Source organism: Bombus pyrosoma, linkage group LG3 (genome assembly GCF_014825855.1).
Source record: "Bombus pyrosoma isolate SC7728 linkage group LG3, ASM1482585v1, whole genome shotgun sequence".
NCBI classification, from domain to species: Eukaryota; Metazoa; Arthropoda; class Insecta; order Hymenoptera; family Apidae; genus Bombus; species Bombus pyrosoma.
The window spans coordinates 8,640,986-8,659,399 of record NC_057772.1 but is presented as its reverse complement, the minus strand read 5'-3'; the positions used below and the strand labels follow the sequence as shown (position 1 = coordinate 8,659,399).

General features: G+C 29.8%; 6 protein-coding genes across 15 annotated transcripts in view; 3 read left to right on the top strand and 3 right to left on the bottom strand.

Moving 5' to 3' along the window:
- LOC122566008 (protein unzipped) overlaps positions 1-5,090 on the top strand; it is a 34,280-nt gene extending 29,190 nt beyond the window's left edge. For all 4 annotated transcript variants that reach the window (XM_043722678.1, XM_043722675.1, XM_043722676.1 and 1 more), the window contains exons 4-5: positions 1,430-1,764; positions 2,414-5,090. In XM_043722678.1, coding sequence (XP_043578613.1) covers positions 1,430-1,764; positions 2,414-2,924 — 846 coding nt within the window. In that variant the 3' untranslated portion in view covers positions 2,925-5,090. The remainder of the gene's footprint in view (positions 1-1,429; positions 1,765-2,413) is intronic.
- LOC122566007 (mitoguardin) overlaps positions 1-6,447 on the bottom strand; it is a 44,975-nt gene extending 38,528 nt beyond the window's left edge. For all 4 annotated transcript variants that reach the window (XM_043722672.1, XM_043722670.1, XM_043722673.1 and 1 more), the window contains exons 1-3: positions 6,244-6,447; positions 5,885-6,035; positions 5,620-5,763 (exon numbers count right to left, since the gene is read on the bottom strand). In XM_043722672.1, coding sequence (XP_043578607.1) covers positions 5,620-5,763; positions 5,885-6,035; positions 6,244-6,336 — 388 coding nt within the window. In that variant the 5' untranslated portion in view covers positions 6,337-6,447. The remainder of the gene's footprint in view (positions 1-5,619; positions 5,764-5,884; positions 6,036-6,243) is intronic.
- A 316-nt stretch (positions 6,448-6,763) lies between these two features.
- Positions 6,764-10,351, bottom strand: LOC122565999 (SWI/SNF-related matrix-associated actin-dependent regulator of chromatin subfamily A-like protein 1). 2 transcript variants are annotated; one of them, XM_043722652.1, is made up of 12 exons: positions 9,950-10,351; positions 9,453-9,880; positions 9,226-9,341; positions 9,060-9,166; positions 8,857-8,991; positions 8,596-8,773; positions 8,353-8,516; positions 8,125-8,289; positions 7,862-8,023; positions 7,634-7,741; positions 7,383-7,557; positions 6,765-7,301 (listed from the first exon to the last, which is right to left on the bottom strand). In XM_043722652.1, the coding sequence occupies exons 2-12, from the start codon at positions 9,877-9,879 to the stop codon at positions 6,927-6,929; spliced, it is 2,112 nt and encodes a 703-aa protein (XP_043578587.1). In that variant the 5' UTR covers position 9,880; positions 9,950-10,351; the 3' UTR covers positions 6,765-6,926. The 2 variants fall into 2 exon arrangements, with proteins under 2 accessions (XP_043578589.1, XP_043578587.1); XM_043722654.1 differs by having other exon boundaries at positions 6,764-7,301; positions 9,453-10,351.
- A 625-nt stretch (positions 10,352-10,976) lies between these two features.
- LOC122566010 (serine/threonine-protein phosphatase 2A activator-like) lies at positions 10,977-13,138 on the top strand. Its single transcript, XM_043722680.1, has 9 exons — positions 10,977-11,125; positions 11,245-11,473; positions 11,548-11,633; positions 11,744-11,947; positions 12,008-12,225; positions 12,307-12,431; positions 12,520-12,620; positions 12,701-12,808; positions 12,888-13,138. The coding sequence occupies exons 2-9, from the start codon at positions 11,446-11,448 to the stop codon at positions 13,017-13,019; spliced, it is 1,002 nt and encodes a 333-aa protein (XP_043578615.1). The 5' UTR covers positions 10,977-11,125; positions 11,245-11,445; the 3' UTR covers positions 13,020-13,138.
- A 481-nt stretch (positions 13,139-13,619) lies between these two features.
- LOC122566009 (alpha-methylacyl-CoA racemase) lies at positions 13,620-16,701 on the bottom strand. Its single transcript, XM_043722679.1, has 6 exons — positions 16,365-16,701; positions 15,982-16,106; positions 15,756-15,897; positions 15,540-15,683; positions 15,210-15,456; positions 13,620-15,117 (listed from the first exon to the last, which is right to left on the bottom strand). Exons 2-6 carry the CDS (start codon positions 16,087-16,089, stop codon positions 14,610-14,612), a joined length of 1,149 nt encoding a protein of 382 aa, XP_043578614.1. The 5' UTR covers positions 16,090-16,106; positions 16,365-16,701; the 3' UTR covers positions 13,620-14,609.
- LOC122566012 (cyclin-Q) lies at positions 16,098-18,411 on the top strand. 3 transcript variants are annotated; one of them, XM_043722682.1, is made up of 7 exons: positions 16,098-16,273; positions 16,889-16,956; positions 17,212-17,345; positions 17,415-17,512; positions 17,599-17,817; positions 17,898-18,128; positions 18,209-18,411. In XM_043722682.1, exons 1-7 carry the CDS (start codon positions 16,253-16,255, stop codon positions 18,302-18,304), a joined length of 867 nt encoding a protein of 288 aa, XP_043578617.1. In that variant the 5' UTR covers positions 16,098-16,252; the 3' UTR covers positions 18,305-18,411. The 3 variants fall into 3 exon arrangements, with proteins under 3 accessions (XP_043578617.1, XP_043578619.1, XP_043578618.1); XM_043722684.1 differs by lacking the exon at positions 16,889-16,956 and having other exon boundaries at positions 16,104-16,273; XM_043722683.1 differs by lacking the exons at positions 16,098-16,273; positions 16,889-16,956 and adding an exon at positions 16,960-17,089.
- The last annotated feature ends 3 nt before the right edge of the window (positions 18,412-18,414 follow it).

The window sequence follows — 18,414 nt, the reverse complement described above, 5'->3', positions numbered from 1 at the left end:
TTTAGTAAGAGCGACGCTTACTAAAGAGCGTAATGCTTGTAAGCTGGATTGCAAGGTGGTTGGTTAATGCAGGGTGGGAGATTAAACCGACGGGAAGAAGGAGGAAGCGAAGGGTGCTCCTTCAACTGTGAGGTTGCGGTTGAGAGGCGGTTGGGGGTGGTCTTTTTCTGTTGAAATGACGGATGATGGGGAAGACGAGTTTTAGGATTTGCGGTGAATTAATCTTCTCATATACGTATGTATGTATGTATGTCTCGTGTATTTATGTTGGAACGGTTTTTGTTCGTATGTTAAAATACAAGGTGAACTTGTCAATTTCTAAATGGTATGATTCTCTAATATTATATTAATGGTACTGTGGGTGAATATTTGAAAACAATATAATTATGCTTTTAAATTGTAAAATTGGAATTGGAAATAAAATACGTAAGATTGAAAGTACTTGAGGAGAATATAGGGAATATAATTCTTGCGAATATTAGAAACTAATATGAGAATTATAATTGGTGTGGTTATTCAAAGCACATATTTGTTGATAGAAATTTATTAAATACAGGAAAGTCGAGTCACAATCACACAAGGATATAAAGATAAAACCAAACTTTGGAACAGAGTCTTTAATTTAAATCTTTCTCAAGCGAATGTTCACCCCTGATACCGATTAATAGTTAAGAATCAATATTGTATTAACGCAATATTCCATTTGCAATTTCTTTCAGTCAGTTTATATTACTGCATTATGATTTTTGATATTATGGACGTGAGAAGGAACCCCAAGGATTTTTTTTCAGTTTAATGATGAATTAAATAGTCCATATAATTCACACATAAAAATTTCTAAAAGTTATGCACGAAGGGGTTAATGTGGATGTTGGAGAAGGTAGACGATAAGTTTGCGTAGATGGACGATGAATAGAATGATTTCGTTTATCGACTATTTAATTAATTGGTACATTCTTTAGATAAGGAGAACTCTATTTTGCCAGCAGTTGATCTTAGATTAACTACACGTAACTTGGAATGAGTATTTCTTTTTCGAAATATGAACCAAGTGTATCTCAAATATTGAAATTGATTATTTTCAGAACTCTTCTCACAACGCTGTGGAAGGTATTATTTCTTTGAAATAGAAGTTAAGCTAGTTTCAATATTTGAACAAATCAATCGTTGATTTATATTTTATTCTATCTTCCAGAAAATAAATATGATTTCAGAGCAGCAGTAACTAGTAGCCATATTCTTATTCCTTCTAACAAGAATTCGAATATGTTCTCAGAATTAAAACCGACCAAATATTGGATTTTATTTTAATTCATGTTTCAATTAATACTTTCAAAGTATCTTAGGAAACCAATAACCCGCTACGCTTTTATCTTTCTTAATAGGGTCACGGTACTATTAATAAAACATTATGACCTTTTTCTATTAGGATGGTACCGAAGAAACCGCAAAGGATGGCGATGTCCTAGTCGAGACGGAACCAACCTCCTACGATTTGGAAAACGTTAAATTGAATTGGCCTAAAATGCGAGTGGTTAATCGTACATCCCTTGAACTTGACAACGCGACTATCGTTAATGATGGAACGGAAAATGCAACAATAGCGAAAGCTTTTGGTTACAAGTACAAATATTCCATTTACTGGGGTCAAGGCCATGCCATACTAAAAGGCTTAAATACATCAATTAGATTGACGAACGGCACGGTTTTGCCGAAAATAATGTGGGGCACAAAGGAAACTAGCAATAATACCGACATATACACGTAAGCATATTTTCCATATAGTTTGAAATCAATTAACGCATAGTGTGTGGAAAGTCAGATGTATTAAATTTTTATAGAATTTATAATTCATATTTCAAACAATATCCGATCATTTATTATCAGAAAAATATCTTATTGATACAATTTATCGTTATATCGCTTATCTGTTGATCCATTAATTGATACTTGAAAATTTCTGAAAAATATTGAAAAGATAGATTCTTATGTTTTAAGTCGTTATCGTAACTTTGACTCATCTTTATTTTGTTGCAGTAAAATTATTATATAAATTTATATAAATATGTATATACAGAGAAAGCTAATTGTAGCGATATTATATGGAATATGAAGAAACCTCTTCTTTTTTCTAAATTTTTCATCTTTTCTTTCCAACAACATTTACAGTTGCAATCTATCTAAGTAAAAGAGAGATGAATATGATATATTAATGTATTAAATATTACAATACACTAAACAAAATTATTAAATTATTTTTTAAATTGCACAAAAATGAGATATTAAGCAGTACATATAAAATATAATATCCAATCCAACAATATGTTATAACTATGTTATAACGTTTAAAACAATCTTACAATCATTGTGTCCAAGTTTCCAATAATACTAATACACTAATTTTTTAAAACAGGGTAAAAATTAATCTCCTGCCTGGTACAGGAATAAACGTGAGTCTGATAGCGAACTACACCTCCATGGAGGTACCCTATTCCGGAAAATTAATTTCCCACTACGAGGATGGAGAGACGAGGTCTCGCCAGATAAGTGGCATTCGCGCCGAAGAGAGCATGTTCGATGTAAAACCCATATTCGGACCCATTTATTTCCTTGCCAATTATAGTCTAGTTCCTACCACCACCATACCACCTACCACGGAACCGAGCACCACCGCAACCCCGCAGAACGTAAGCAACGACGTTCGACAGGACTACGGTACGGAAGAGAGCGAGCATCATGATGAGAACATGATCATACCACGGAAGAAATCGGATCTGTCCAACATGCAGAGCGATGATGGTGGACCGTTGTCGCTGAAGAACAAGGTAGAGGTGACGTACTCCGGAGCGTCGTCTCTTCTTAGATTAAACGTAGGATTGCCTTTATTAATTTCGTTACTGACGGTCGTCAATAAAATTACGTGAAAAGATCGATGATTCCGAGAGTATCCTAAGCCCTAAGTTGCAATAGTAATATATTCGTAGAGGAAAAAAAATAATGTCCAGAGATTATCACAAAACGCAGACAAAAAAAATCGTAAAAAAAAGACAAAAAAGGAAATAGCGAAAAAAAGGTAAAAAAAAAATAGATGAATTGAATACAAATACACACAAGATGTTGCTGTAATTTCGTACATATAGCCGACTATGTAACGAAATAAAAAAAAGCTACCTTGGTTATAAATCGCTGATCAAGTCAGACCGCGATGTCAACGCTGACATAATGCTTGCCTTTCGAAGATGAATAAAAAAAATACTTCATATTTAATATATATATATATATACATAAAAAATATATATATATACACGTTTAGGATAGCAAATGGAAGGGATACCTTAAGCGATGAGCTAGTCTCACGACGAATGTTAAGTAAGTACAAGCGATCGCCAACCAACATATGGACATGTTAACAACAGCCTGTGGATCGTTAACATTTACCTCTATATTGTTGAATTAATTGATGAATGTGTAAACTAACGACATTCCGTCTCTAAACTAATCTTCGCTGTGAATCGATTTTCCAGCTAAACTATTTTATGCCTTCGTAAAAGTGCACGTTCTAGGATCTTCTTCTAGAAAAGTCTTTGAAAACAAGCTTTGGATGGGAAAATAGAGAGTAAAAACATGAGATACAAAAAGGATGATACCCTTTTCTTTGAGAATCGTGTTCAAAGGGAGTTTAGAATTACTGCAGGTATTATTCTCGGGCAACTATATATACATATATATATAAATATATGTATAGTTTCTGAAAAATTGGGAGAAATAACGACGAGTAAACGAGTGGGGAAATTGAAGGTAAAAATGATTACGGAGGGACAAAGATTCGCGAGTTAACGCAATTACGATATATATTTTTGAGATTGCAGTATAATTTTAGACAATTGTAAGATTTATAAAGGTGTAGCGAGTAAGAATATGTAGAGTACAGGTGGATGGGTACCTGTATTTTTTCAACGCTGTTTCAATATCATTTATCTGACTGATGTAAAGCTTTGAGGAGCCCTTAGATAAAATGAAATAGTAGGAGGATTGCTACATAATAAAAATATTGAAAGAAGTGCACGTTATTTGAGAATGGGTATAGTAGGTTAGTAGGTTTTAATTATTATATTATTGAAGGAGATTTGTTTCCAATTCTGTAATAATAATACGATATTTTGTGTACCCATCTGTCTCATGTAAAGTGATAGGGCTTGCAGATTCCTAGAAAATAATTATTAATGGAAATTGTAATAACAAAGGAATGCAGTATTTTAATTTGTATAGATACGTTAATAATTTGTAAGGTACATTTGTTTAATAAGCGAGACGAGAAATATGGACTTATAACGTAAGAACTACGTTTAATTTTAAACGTCTTTGTGTTGAAAATTCAGGAAAAATAATTATATATGTCGTTCGTTTCCTCTTTTTCTTTCGACGATATTTTCTTGATATATTTGTATATGTATATAACGTAATTTCTATACTCTCATTAGGTATAATTGTTATGAACTTATTTAATCATTTATTATTTTTTCTAACAGTGGTAAATAACATCGTACGAATTATCCATATTTTATTACATTGTAGCACTAACGGAAAAAATGTGAGAAGGAAACATTCACTTCGAACACGAACACATTGTCCATGAGTTTATAGTAACATTAACCGAAGTAAGCCTAATCACAATATTGTGATATTCAGTAAAAATTTTATGTAGATGTAAAGGAATGTGACATATTCTGTTAAATAATTTGTTAATTATCATAGAAAGCAATAATTTGTTGCGAGATTGGGACATGTGAATTTTAGAATGTTGCGTGTTTAAATGAAGCAGAAGAAAAAAAAAGTAGGTAGAAAATAATACAAGATAATGATATCTAATACTGTCAGCAATATTTTCTCATTGTGAATAAAGTGATGCGATGGACGTGGCCCAAAGTAAATGGATAGTATGTTTTCAAGATAAAAATTGATGAAAGATACAAATGATAATAGGATATCTCTATATTTGGAAGAAATGAAATTACCGCTTATTTTTTAGTTGCTTCTTCATATTTCTGTACGCCTTTGAGAAAATGTTAATAAAAATTCCAATGTAAAAATGCCTGCGTTTAGCAATACCCAGGACAACCCAGTTTTTTAAATATATGTGCATTGCACAGATACATTATTTATAAATTATTATGATATAAATTATTATGTAAAATCAAATGCAGTTTCTTCCCCTCTTATTCTCCTTCTCTATGCATAAGCACACACATGTGAAAAATATTTTGTGTGCTACAAAATGTATTCTACATTGTCTTATTACTACATTATTCTTTTCTTTAACAGTATTACCTTACTGTATACCCCCTCCACTGTGTATAATGAAAATTCTCATTAAAATTAAGAACCATTTAAATATCTGATTGCTTTACATTATTTCATTTTCTAATTCCGATAAGAAAGTATAAATAGATCAATAATGTTGACATAATTTTATCTTCAAATTTTATAATCACAAAAATATTATTAAAATATTCCAGAATTTTTTAGAAATTATATAAGGTATAGTAAATATAAAGGCACATTTAAGGTATTGTACAGCTACTTTGAAAACTATGAGAGCTATGTATGAAAAACACTTACCAAGAACCCCATACTGTTGTGGAGTAAGTTTTATGTCACCATCTGGACCCCCTGGAACAGAAGATATAAGTGATGCTCGATCACTTATATGACTTTTGCTGCTAGCTTCACTTTTTCTTGCCCATGATGCTTGCGATAATACATCTACAAATGGGACATAAATATCATAAGATTTTGTTATAGCATTAATAAAGTTTATATTATATGTTTATCATAATCTCTTTAATATCTACTTATAAAATTATACGCTATTCTAATACATTACCAAAATTAGAGCTCTTTGCAGCAGCAAATCTTTGTTTTAGCTCCCTTAGGGTTCTTCTTGAAGAAGGACGAGGACATCTTCTACGTCTCTTTAAAAACTGTGCTAGTCCTCCTAATAGTAATGATCCTCCAGTAAGACAAATAATAAAAATCTACAAGAAAAAAAGGAAAATATTAGAATAAAATTGACTACTCCATTATAAACTAATATCGTAGAAATTTTGTATACAAATATTTATCATATTGCTAAGAGTAATAAAATAATTCAAAAAGTATAAAATATCATTCCGTAAATATTATATAATATAGAAATTATAGAATGTAAATATATTTATTCTAACCTCAAAAAGAAATACTTGCTTTTTGAGTTCTAGATAAATTTATTGATGGCAGTGAAATTATATAACGTTTACACAATGCACCTACAAACTGGTGCGCGTTAAAAATGGACATTGCAAGTATCTTTGTTATAAACAATATAAATAGATATTTTCACACGGCTTAAACCAACAGATAAACATTAGTTTCGGGAGAAACACTGCATTGAAGAACATTCGTTTGTGCGGTAAATATTCAAAGTATAAGCTATTACTATATTGATATAAGACGTGCAATAACGTGGGTTTAAATCTGCTCGCGCATTTATTGAATTATCGTTCATTGTAAACACAAATTAATAAAACTAGTGTAAACACTGCAATAGCAACTTAAAACTACTAGTAATTTCGAATTTTTAAAATTGAAGGAAACCTAATTTTTGTACTTTTGTATATACGAGATAAAGTTTGTATAATAAAAAGATATTATGCGTTCGTAATTGAAAAATAAAAATTATTACGTAATTGCAGGTAATATTCTTATATTTTCTTTAATGGAATTTTTAACATTATTAAAATATTCAAATTCTTTAATATGAAAAACTTTATTACTATTAGTAGCTATGTCTATATACAATATGTAGAAAATAGTTCATGTTTTTATTATTTGAATGCATTTATACACTTTTCACAATGTAAACAATATACTGTATAAAAATAAGTTTTTCATTTCATATCATCCCAATCACAAAATTCGAAGTCTTCTTCATTTAGATCAAGTAATTCTTTAAACTCTTCAGTTGTGGAAAATTGACTTTGTGATGTGTTTTTTGTTGCATTCTCTTTACTGTGTACCATTTTTTGTGAGTTATCCATAAAACTATCTAAGGTATTTTGTCCTGAACTGAATGCTTGTATAGTAACATCAATATCTTTTAGAGAAAAATTTTGATCAAGTCCAACCTCGTTCAATACATTCATCTTTTTTTGAATTAACGGCCATAAATAATCGTCTGCTGTTTGTTTTGCAACCAAATATTGAATGATAACACTATTATCTTGACCAATTCTGTGTACCCTATCTTCCGCTTGGCACAATATCTGTAATAAAACATAGATTATATTAAATAAATCTGATTTTAAGTAATTATGATTTCAAAAAATAAAATAAACGATAAATACTCCGGGATTCCAAAATAGTTCTGCAAAAACTACAAGTTTCGCAGCTGTTAACGTAATTCCGGCGTTCGCTGCTGTGATTGATAATACTGCTACCATGCAATCGTCATAGTTTTGAAATTGGTCGATTTGACATTTTCTGCGTTCTGAATTTGTTTTTCCATCAATTCTAATATATCTGAAACGCATAAATAAGTTTTGAGTAAATAAAAATTTTATCTTTATACACTAGTGTATGCAGACAGTATAATTACTTTATATCCATAGATTCTGCAACATCACAAATAGCATCCATAACATTTTGATGATGGGCAAATATAATGAACTTTTGTTTATTCATGAACAGCTTGGAAATATAATCACTGAAATAATATTATACATATTGGACAATATTCATTACTATACTAAATAGTTTTATTATATAAAATTGTATTTGTAACTTTAGTGATTATTTATTAAATAAAAATGTTATTTATATATACCATACAGCCTTTTGTTTAGCAACACCAGATTCATTATAGTACTGCAAAAGAGTATGATGTCTCTCCATACCATTCAGAACCTCTCGCTCTAGTTTCTTAGATATTTCTACCATTTCTTTAGTACCAACTTTTATTAAGCCTGGATCTAGTATAATAACTTCTCTAAAATTTTTTTAATAAAATAAACATTTATATTTGTACAAATTCAAATGTATGCTTATGTACTATCCAAATAATCTGATATAAGTATACTTATTCTTCACCTTCTTTTCGCCGGTAATTGATTTAAAACATCATTTTTTAATCTTCGAATTACGCAAGTGCGTCTTAATAATAACTGCAATTCTTGCATGTTTGACGATCCACTAAAATCCCATCCATATGAAGTTTTTTCTCCTGCACAATACCGAATTCCATATTCTTGATATCTATGTAAAAATAATATTTGTTTACTCATACGTAAATTACATATAACAAACATTTTACATTACCCTATGAAATTTGGCATTATAAGATTTATTTGAGAATATAATTCCATGGGTCTTGATAAAGCAGGTGTCCCAGACAGCAAAACAACATGACGCGCTTGCAAGACTACACATTGTGCAGCCTTAAATCTCGCAGTTTTAACACTTTTCAATGCATGAGACTCATCCTATACATAAATTTATTTATTCCTATTATATATATATATTCCTATTTATATTTAATCAATATATTGTTTTTTAACATACCAAAATAACAAAACCAAAAATTTGACGTTCAAACGTGTCCATCGCTCGGACTAGAAGATCATATGTTGTAATAACGATTTTACTACTATCAATACAGTCTTTGGTATTCGCAAATTGGTGAATGTAATGAGCAGGTACAGATGGCAAAAATGTATATATTGCTTCTGCCCATTGATACCTAAATTTTTCAAAATCATTTTTACTATTTGCTTTAATACAATGAAATATATCTATTTAGCATAATATTGTTCATTGTCAAACCTGACTGAAGCAGGTGTAACAATAAGGAGGGGCCAATTCTTTCTAAAATAATGCGCAATGCCTAATGCTTGAATGGTCTTTCCTAAACCCATATCATCAGCGATCATACAACGACCACTTTTAGATATTCCATAGCTGAAAATAATAAATTTAATTCTATCCTATTTTAAATTTAAAAACACGTGTAAAGCATATAGTTATACCAAACTCCTTCTCGTTGAAAGGGCATTAAATTCTCTACTAACTGAGAATCAATGTTTGATAGATCAATATTTTCAGTATTCATTGAGGTGTCATTTTTCCTGAAAATCTAAAAAACATTTCAAATATATATACACACACACAATATATTATTCTTCAATATAATACCTGAAGGACTGACTTCGGTAATCCTGTAATTTGTATATCAGATTTGAAATTAATAACCTTTTCTATTACTGTTTCATAGTCTTTTAAAAGAAAATTCCATTGTTTAGTTTTCATATCTAAAATAAAAATATGATATATAACAGGTACCCTTATTTATATATTCTATGTTTAGCTATTAAAATTTATTTATTTATGTTAAATTTAGGAATATATTACTTTTATATTACCATATGATCTGCTTGAAACTTTCTTTATTGCCTCAACAAGTGGAGGAAAATATGATGAAGTTTCTAATACAAATCTTTCATCAGTTAACATGTAACATTTTGCTTTAATGCAAGATTTCTGACCAAAAAAATTCTTTGTTGACATAGGATTAAATCGTTCATTTTGTTTATTAAGTTTTCCAGTATGCTTCAAGCAATTGTTCTCAGATTTTGCTTTATAGTCAACATATCTTGATGAACCATGTCCAAAAACTTTTGGGCTATTGTTTGATCTATCTTCATTAGTTATGATACTACTATTAGCAGAAGTAATACTATTTCTTGTATTTGCATTATGAGTGAATGAATTGTATTTCAATTGAGATTCCTTTTTACGTTGTAAAGCTAATAAACGCTTCTTCTCTATTTCCTCTTGAGAATAACTCATGCTTATAATATAAACTTTATTAAAAAGCTTGTACGATAAAAAAATGTTGATTTTTGTAGTGTATACAAACCTGCTATATATATATATATAAACGCCTTTTCTTATAAATCGTATACATTCAATATAGTTTTAAAAATAAATGATGATACTGATAATTTCCCATTTTCTTTTATTTCACAATTTAAATTATCTTATCCTGTCATCTTATCCTGCACAATACAGCTTTCACAATTTGTACAAGATATATGAAAAATATTAATACGTATTTAACGTATTTGATAATTACGTAGTTAGAATTTAAATCGATTTAAAGTTTGAACACAATTTGTTTACGTAATTCAAGCAAGAACATTTGTCAGTAGTTAACCTGAATAAATCATCATAAGAAGCGGATATAAACAAAACCATAATCATATGTCAATGTCTCAACACTGGACATTTGACACTCATATACCGAAAGCATAGAAGAAACTGTCCGGAAATTGAACCGTAAAAAGTCGTCATGGAAGACGAAAAGGTTCAGTTCTGCGCATGCGTGACATGGTATGAATGTCTCAGACAGAGACAGAAATACTCTACTCATCTCTGTCTATCTCGCAAAAAAGAAAACTTCATTATCTCTCATGTTGGTTTCTCACGACTCAATTTTCGGATGATTTTCCCTAACGAGTAACAAAACCTGTTTATATGACCGTGAATAATACCACAATAAGTGAGATCTACAAACATAAAATTGATCAATATAATTTAACTTAAAAAGCTCAAATTTAGAAAAATAACTTCCTATTTATAATATTTCAAAATTACGAATCCTAGTATCCCCCAGATTTTGACCACGTGGTTTTATTTATCTTTCCTGATTTGACTCGCTGGTTAAAACACGATCATATAAACAGGTTTCGACACTCGCTAGAGAAAACCGTCCAAAAATTGAATCGTGTCTAATTATGAAATATCAACATGGATAATCAACGAAGTTCGCGTTCTTGCGAGACAGACGAAGATGAGCTGAGCGTCTCCGTCTCTGTCTGAGACATTTAGAGCATATCACACATGCGCAGAATGAGAACCTTCTTGTCTTCCATGTTGATTTTTCACAACTAGTCAAAACTCAATTTTTGTACTGTTTTCCCTAGGCTTCGGTATATGAGTGTCGAAACCTGTTTTGTGGGTCAAAATATATTTTCAGTAACTTTTGAAGATTTAGTTAACTTTAGTTAGCTGATTTAATGTAAAAAAGATATATGTATGAGCATTCTTTAATCTTTCTATAAATTTTTGACCTTATGAAATTTTTTTGTGATCAAAATCAACTTATTGAAAACATTTTTAGATATTTATCTTGTTCAATTTTAACGATTTCAGAGTTGAGTTCGTACGTGTCTATTACGAATGTCCGAAGCAGTTTAACTCTTAATAATATATGTTTGCAACTCAAATGTTTTGCATACATCTTATATACATGTGTTTGTATATATAACGTAAATATATCTTCTTCTTTTTTTGTTTATTACTAATTATACGTATATTTTCAATGAATAATAACCAAGTTCTGTGATAAGTACGATGTCAACGTCAAAGTCACCTGTAAATCGTACGTATTTCAAACATTAATTAAAATAAATATATTTAATAATATCGAATAATTGCCTTTTAATTATATTGTAGCCGACGATCATGAATTCGTCGTCCCGAAAAAGTCGATTAAAGTACCATCTGATATGGTAATTTGGGAAAAATCGGAAGCATATTTTGTAAGAATTTGCATACTATTCCTTTTTTATTACTGATATTTGATAGTATCACAATTTTCAGTATTCAAGGATCTTTATCATATGAAAAAACATGCAAAAATATTTTGTAGGAATACTTGGGATTTATATTGGCCTTAAATGAATCGGTTCAGGGAAAAGCTTTAAATGTTGAATACACACAAAGTCCTACAATAGCCAGTATTGTTCAAATGCTGAATGAATTTGATGAATGGATAACACAGATACCTCCTACTGAGCAGCCCCAACGTTTTGGTAACAAATCGTTTAGAGAATGGCATGAGAGATTACAACAGGTAAATATATATTACTTTTACATAGCCATCTACAAAATCTATTGATTCATAATATTTCAGAATGGAATAGCAGAATTACAAAAAGTGTTGCCAGAAAAATTACATAGAGCAGTTCCAGAAATAGTCCAGTATTTATATGAGGGCTTTGGAAATCCAACGCGTATAGATTATGGTACAGGACATGAAATGGCATTTTTAATGTTTTTATGTTGTATGTTCAAAATTGGTGCTTTCACACAGGATGATAAAGTAGCTGTAGTTGTAAAAATATTTAACAGGTAGTTTTTATCGAACTTGATATTCATACCCTAATATTTTATGTATTTCCAGAGATTAAAATAGTTTTTGTTTTTTGTAAGATATCTGGAATTAGTGCGTAGATTACAATTAACTTATCGGATGGAACCAGCAGGTAGTCATGGTGTATGGAGCTTAGATGACTATCAATTTGTCCCATTTATATGGGGAAGTGCTCAATTAATTGGTATTGCCTTGTACCAACTTTTTATTTTTTATCATAATATATTTCAAAGATATACATAAATGTACACAAAAAATGATATACATTTCAGGGCATCCTCGTATAGAACCTCGTCATTTTGTTGAACCGGATATTATTCAAGCTTTTAACAAGCAATATATGTTTCTTGGTTGTATTGAATTTATTTCAAAGGTTTGTATACATATATATGAACTCACATATATTGTATTGCTAGCCGTTTTTATATATTTTAAAGGCAAATATTATTTTAGGTAAAGATAGGTCCATTTGCTGAACATTCAAATCAGTTATGGAATGTTAGTGCAGTATCTTCTTGGGTCAAAGTAAATAATGGCCTTATTAAAATGTACAGAGCTGAGGTAAATATTATTGCTAACAACTTACTATAAACTTATCAATATGATAATTAGATAATTATGTTTTAAACATCATACACAGGTTTTAGCAAAATTTCCTGTTATACAACATGTTTTATTTGGTTCTTTATTATCGATAAAACCGGCGTCTGTTCCACCTGTTAAAAGGGGACCTCATCGAGATCAACCATTGCAACCACCACCGACTCAGTAATAGTATTGTACAAATACGCTTCATATCTGTTGATGTAGTTCGTAACAAATATCCGATATTTATAACGAAACTATGTTGCAATTGTATGCTAAATTTCAAGATATATGACTTACAAATAATTGTATTACGTTGCTTTTATGCTGCACCAATTTTTCCATTGTTAAATCGTAAAATATATGTGTTTTATATATAAATTTTATTTGTAAATAATTTATTAAAAATTTATTTTAGGAAATGTCAGTCATATTAGTTAACAATGTGTTAGCAATTATCTAAGATAATCTAGAAATTAGTTAACACGATTATTTATTGTAAATAAAATTAGTCGTAAATAAAAGTCGATTTTCTCGAAAACAAAGCCTCAAACGAAAAATTTTTATTCTATATTTTCGACTTCTTTTTTCGCGTAGAATCACCCCCTTTCCGCTTGTATCGCCAGTTACAAACCACCCTGTATATTACACATAAGATGTTCCGTCTGGTACACACAAAAGAAACACATGAGGCCATCATCGGTAAAGCTATTAGCACGATCGCAAAAAAAGCTATTTTTGAGCTGAATTCTTAAATTATTAAATATTATAAGTAATAGACAGCATATTTTTAGAATTACTTAGAATTTTAATTTAATGCACATTTAATAACCAGAGATGTGTTATAAATTCAATATTTCTAAAGGGTAATTTGGAAATACATTATAACAGTAAAAATTGCCGAAGTTTCTGACCAGGAGGAATATCACGATCTTTCCGAAAAAACGAACACCTCGTGTCAGTTCAGGTTATGCCCTTACCAGAAGAAGGCGCATGGAAGGGTAGTCCTGACACCCAGGGTACCGTTGATTAGAAAATTAAGTTTTGATAACAATCAATCAATATATGAGACAAACCTCGGACATTCCGAAAAGAACACAAACATTCTTCATCCATCGACTTATACAGGTATTTTCCAATTTTTGTAGAAGTCAAACGTTCTCAAACAACAAGCAAGATATACTGTAAACTTTCAACTGTAAACATTTAACACTCAAATAGGAGCATAATCACGTGCGCATATATACTCTTATAGTGTATAAGCTTATTTAAGTATCTTAAAATTTAATTGTTTATCGTTAAACAATGAAAATGCAATTTTTCGTTTCTTCCCCACAAATATACATACACTGTGCCTGAAGAACATACAATTATTTAGAGCACGTTGTTCGTGTCGACCTTCAAGAGTTAACAGGGACAGCCATGTCCATGCATAAGAAATGAAACATGCACAAAATATACGTCATAGGAATAATATTTGTTTTGATATTATTTCCTGTAAATTCTGACAGAAACAATAAAAGATACCAAAGCCATGTTGCACATCCACAAAATTATCATTAGTATCGGTACTTTATTTTCTTGATGACAATAAGTTGCATTAAGAAAATATAAAAATATGATTACTGATAGTTTTGATTGTCATTAAATAGAGTAATTAGTAATCTTTAATATAAACTGCTAGCTTTTCACTTTTTAGGATACTAACAACCTTTCTTATATTATTACATGAGTTAACAAATATATATAAACATTTTAATGAGAATAAATTACATGCTTAAAGTTTAGAATGTTTCATTCCTTGATTAACAATTCCATTTGCTATTAAATTAGCAATTTCTTCTGGTTTAAAATGTAGTTCAGTAAGAATTTCTGTAGTGTGCTCACCCAATTTAGCATTTCTTTCATGTTTTTTAGACATTCCAGGAGTACGAGATAAACGTGGAGCAGGATTTGGAGTTACCAAACCATTGTCTTCAGTCTTAAATATATTTCTTTCCTTATTGTGTGCATGTGATGCAACATCTTTTAAATTTACAACGGGTGTTACACAAGCATCTGTACCATCAAATATGGCACACCATTCTGCTTGAGTCTTTTGTTTGAATATCTTTTCTAATTTTTCACGGCTTTCTTCAAAATTTCCAAATTGTGGCATTTCATGAGATGAAATTCCAAGTTTCTCTAAAAATATCTCATAAAACTTAGATTCAATTGCTCCAACAGACATATATTGTTTATCTTTTGTTTCATAAGTATCATAAAAGTGTGTTCCAGAATCTAATCTATTTGTAAAAAATATTATTTAATTATTTATTTATATGGAACTATAAAAAAAAATAGGAAATAGATAATGATATAAATTAGAGATCCTTACATATTTTTACCACGAGGATTTCCCCATAATCCAGGCACATTTTGAGATCTAAAAAACCAACTGCCTAGATATGCAGATCCATCTACCATTGATGCATCAATCACTTGACCAATGCCACTTTTGTTACGTTCAAATAATGCTAGTATTATACCAAAAGCACACATTAATCCACCACCAGCAAAATCAGCTACTAAATTAACTGGTGGTGTTGGTTTCTGATTGTGACGTCCAAATAATGATAATAAACCTAAACATTATCAAAAGCAGTTTAGTAAATATGTCTTACTTAAAATAAAATAAGCTAGAATACATATGTTGTTTTTAAATTACCAGATAGAGCTAAATAATTTATATCATGTCCAGCCATATTAGCATAAGGTCCATTATGGCCAAATCCTGTTAATCTAGCATATATCAACCTCTTGTTTATTCCCATAAGTTCTTCTGGTCCTAGCTTCATTTTTTCCATTACTCCTATTTTAATATTAATCAATATCTAAAAAAATATATATAATAACAATAATATATTTATTAAAGAATACAAACCAGGTCTATAAGGGTCTATAAGCACATCACTTTGATTGATCAATTTCCTAAATATATTAGAACCTTCATAAACTTTTAAATTTAACGCAATTGATCTTTTTCCATGACCCAGACAATCAATGGCATTATAAGATCCATAAATCTATAAAAAATAAATATTTTAAAATTTATATATAGATGACCAAAAAACAAGCTTAAAACATGATCGCCTAATCATTAGTTATACCTTGTCCACTCTGATTACGGATGCACCAAATTGGGCTAATATCATTCCACAAAAAGGGCCTGGTGCTAGCCCAGCTAATTCTAATACATTTATACCTTTTAAAGGCATATTTGTGATCAGTAAAACTGCGCCATGAAAACCAACATAGAATGAGTTCACACATTTTTAATTATTATTGTATTAAAGTTAATTATGCAATCTTGCATAGTAACAAAAATCAATGTGAATAATTAATCCAACAATACTAAAACTTATTAAATTTCTTTAAGAAATGATGAAATCTTTTTCACACGTAAGTGAAAATTCATTTTTAATTAAACGAGGTACATATTACATTGTTAAAAAATTATTTAAATACATTTGTATGAAAATAAAAACTATACCCTTATAATACAGAGTGGCCCAGTTAAATGGGATAAGCTATATATCTTCTCCATTTATTGTTGTATGAAGTTACATTATTTTAAGAACCACGCGTAATAGTAGAATTAGTTTTTCCTTATGATTATTTTTTTTTACGAGATTTCAAAGTCATTATTATTTTTTTAAAATAGAACCATATATCTATTTTTCAATATCTTGAAATATTTATTTAATGGAAAAACTAAGTCGACCTTCTTTATCTGATCTTAATAACCATACTATTCTCATTATTTAATTTTAAGATATTTTCGTTTGAGGGGTACATGCAAAATATCAGATAATATTTATTTTCAACAGCTTCTATTCATTTCTAATTTCTGAGAATCAGTAATTCTAGAATCTTTATCGGGTATAGTTATTTTAATATTGGTATTAAAGTCACTAACGAAAGGGAATATATTGATAACTGGTAACACTGATACGCAGCGTGCAATAAATAAATACATATTGTAACCTGTAACAAAACAAATTATATTAATTGTAGACAAATTCAAATAGAATATATATCGCCAAAATGAATCCGACGGAACCTACTAGTACGGAAACTTTAAGGTACTTTAAGGAAATACATGAATTATTTGAAATAAATTTCTTTGCGAAATTTTGACTGTACGCCGGCTCGTGATTTTTATAATTGTTACTTTACAACAATGTTTAATGAATTTCATTACCCAGATAAAGTATAGTATGTTAAACATCTATTATTTTCCTTGATTAAGTCAATTTTTACAATATTTTTAGTAATACTATATGTATGCATATATACAATTTGTAATAAATTAAAAATAATATATTGTATCCATACAGTTCCAAAATGAAAGACGTTATTGATGTATTAGCTATGCAACGGGAGAAGAGAAACACCTTGCAAAAGAGCATCACAATTGATTACACAAAGAACAGTGATAGTTTTACAATTTCACGATTTATATTTGAATGTGGTAAGTTCTTTGATTATTAAGTTTTATATTATAATAATGGAAAGTGATATTAACCTTCATAAATTATAGGTTTAAAATTGGAAGCTCATCCTCTGACTATTGCTACAGCTGCAACATTGTATCATAGGTTTACAAAAGAAGCTGTTCCAGGAGGTTATGATAATTGTGTAAATAATTAATTTACAATATCAATTAAAGTTTCTAATATATATCTTTTATAACTGATATTTATATAGATGTGCACGTGTTTCAGCTAATTGCTGCCACTTGTCTTTACTTAGCAGGAAAAGTGAAAGATGATAATTTGAAAATTAGAGACGTAATGAATGTATCTTACAGCACATTACATAGAGGATCGCAACCATTAGAATTAGGAGATCAATATTGGAGCATGAGAGATGCAATTGTCCAAGCAGAACTTTTAATTATGCGTATGCTCAAGTTTCAAGTGACTCCTGTACATCCGCACAAAGTCAGTACTAAATGCATATAATTTATATTAATTAAAATATAAACCACATAATTATTCTAAATAAGAAAATATTATTTTAGTATATGTTACATTATTTACGATCTTTGCAAGCATGGTTTGGAGAGGAAGAATGGTCTAAATATCCAGTTGCAAAAACAAGCATGGCACTTTTACAAGATTTTCATCATTCCCCAGCTATACTTGATTATCCACCAAATTTAATAGCAATCGCTTGTATTAATTTATCACTTCAAATTTATGGTGTAGTAGTACCATTAATGGACGAATGTGACCAGCAACCTTGGTTTAATGTAACAATTAAGAACATTTTTAAATTTGTGAAGATCAGGAATTGGTTAAAAGCATAAGGTAAAGTTATTATCTTTTCCAGGTCTTCTGTAAAGACCTAACAAGAGATAAACTTTGGGAGATAATGGAAAAAGTTATGGCAGCATATGATGAAGAACCAGAAACTAGAGACAATTGAAGCATTTCAATGATGTTTGAGTTCATCGTATATTAATACAAGTTCGACGTTTTTATAAAACTTGGTATTGAAAGAGTACAAATATAAATCAAGATCATCAAGCAGAATAT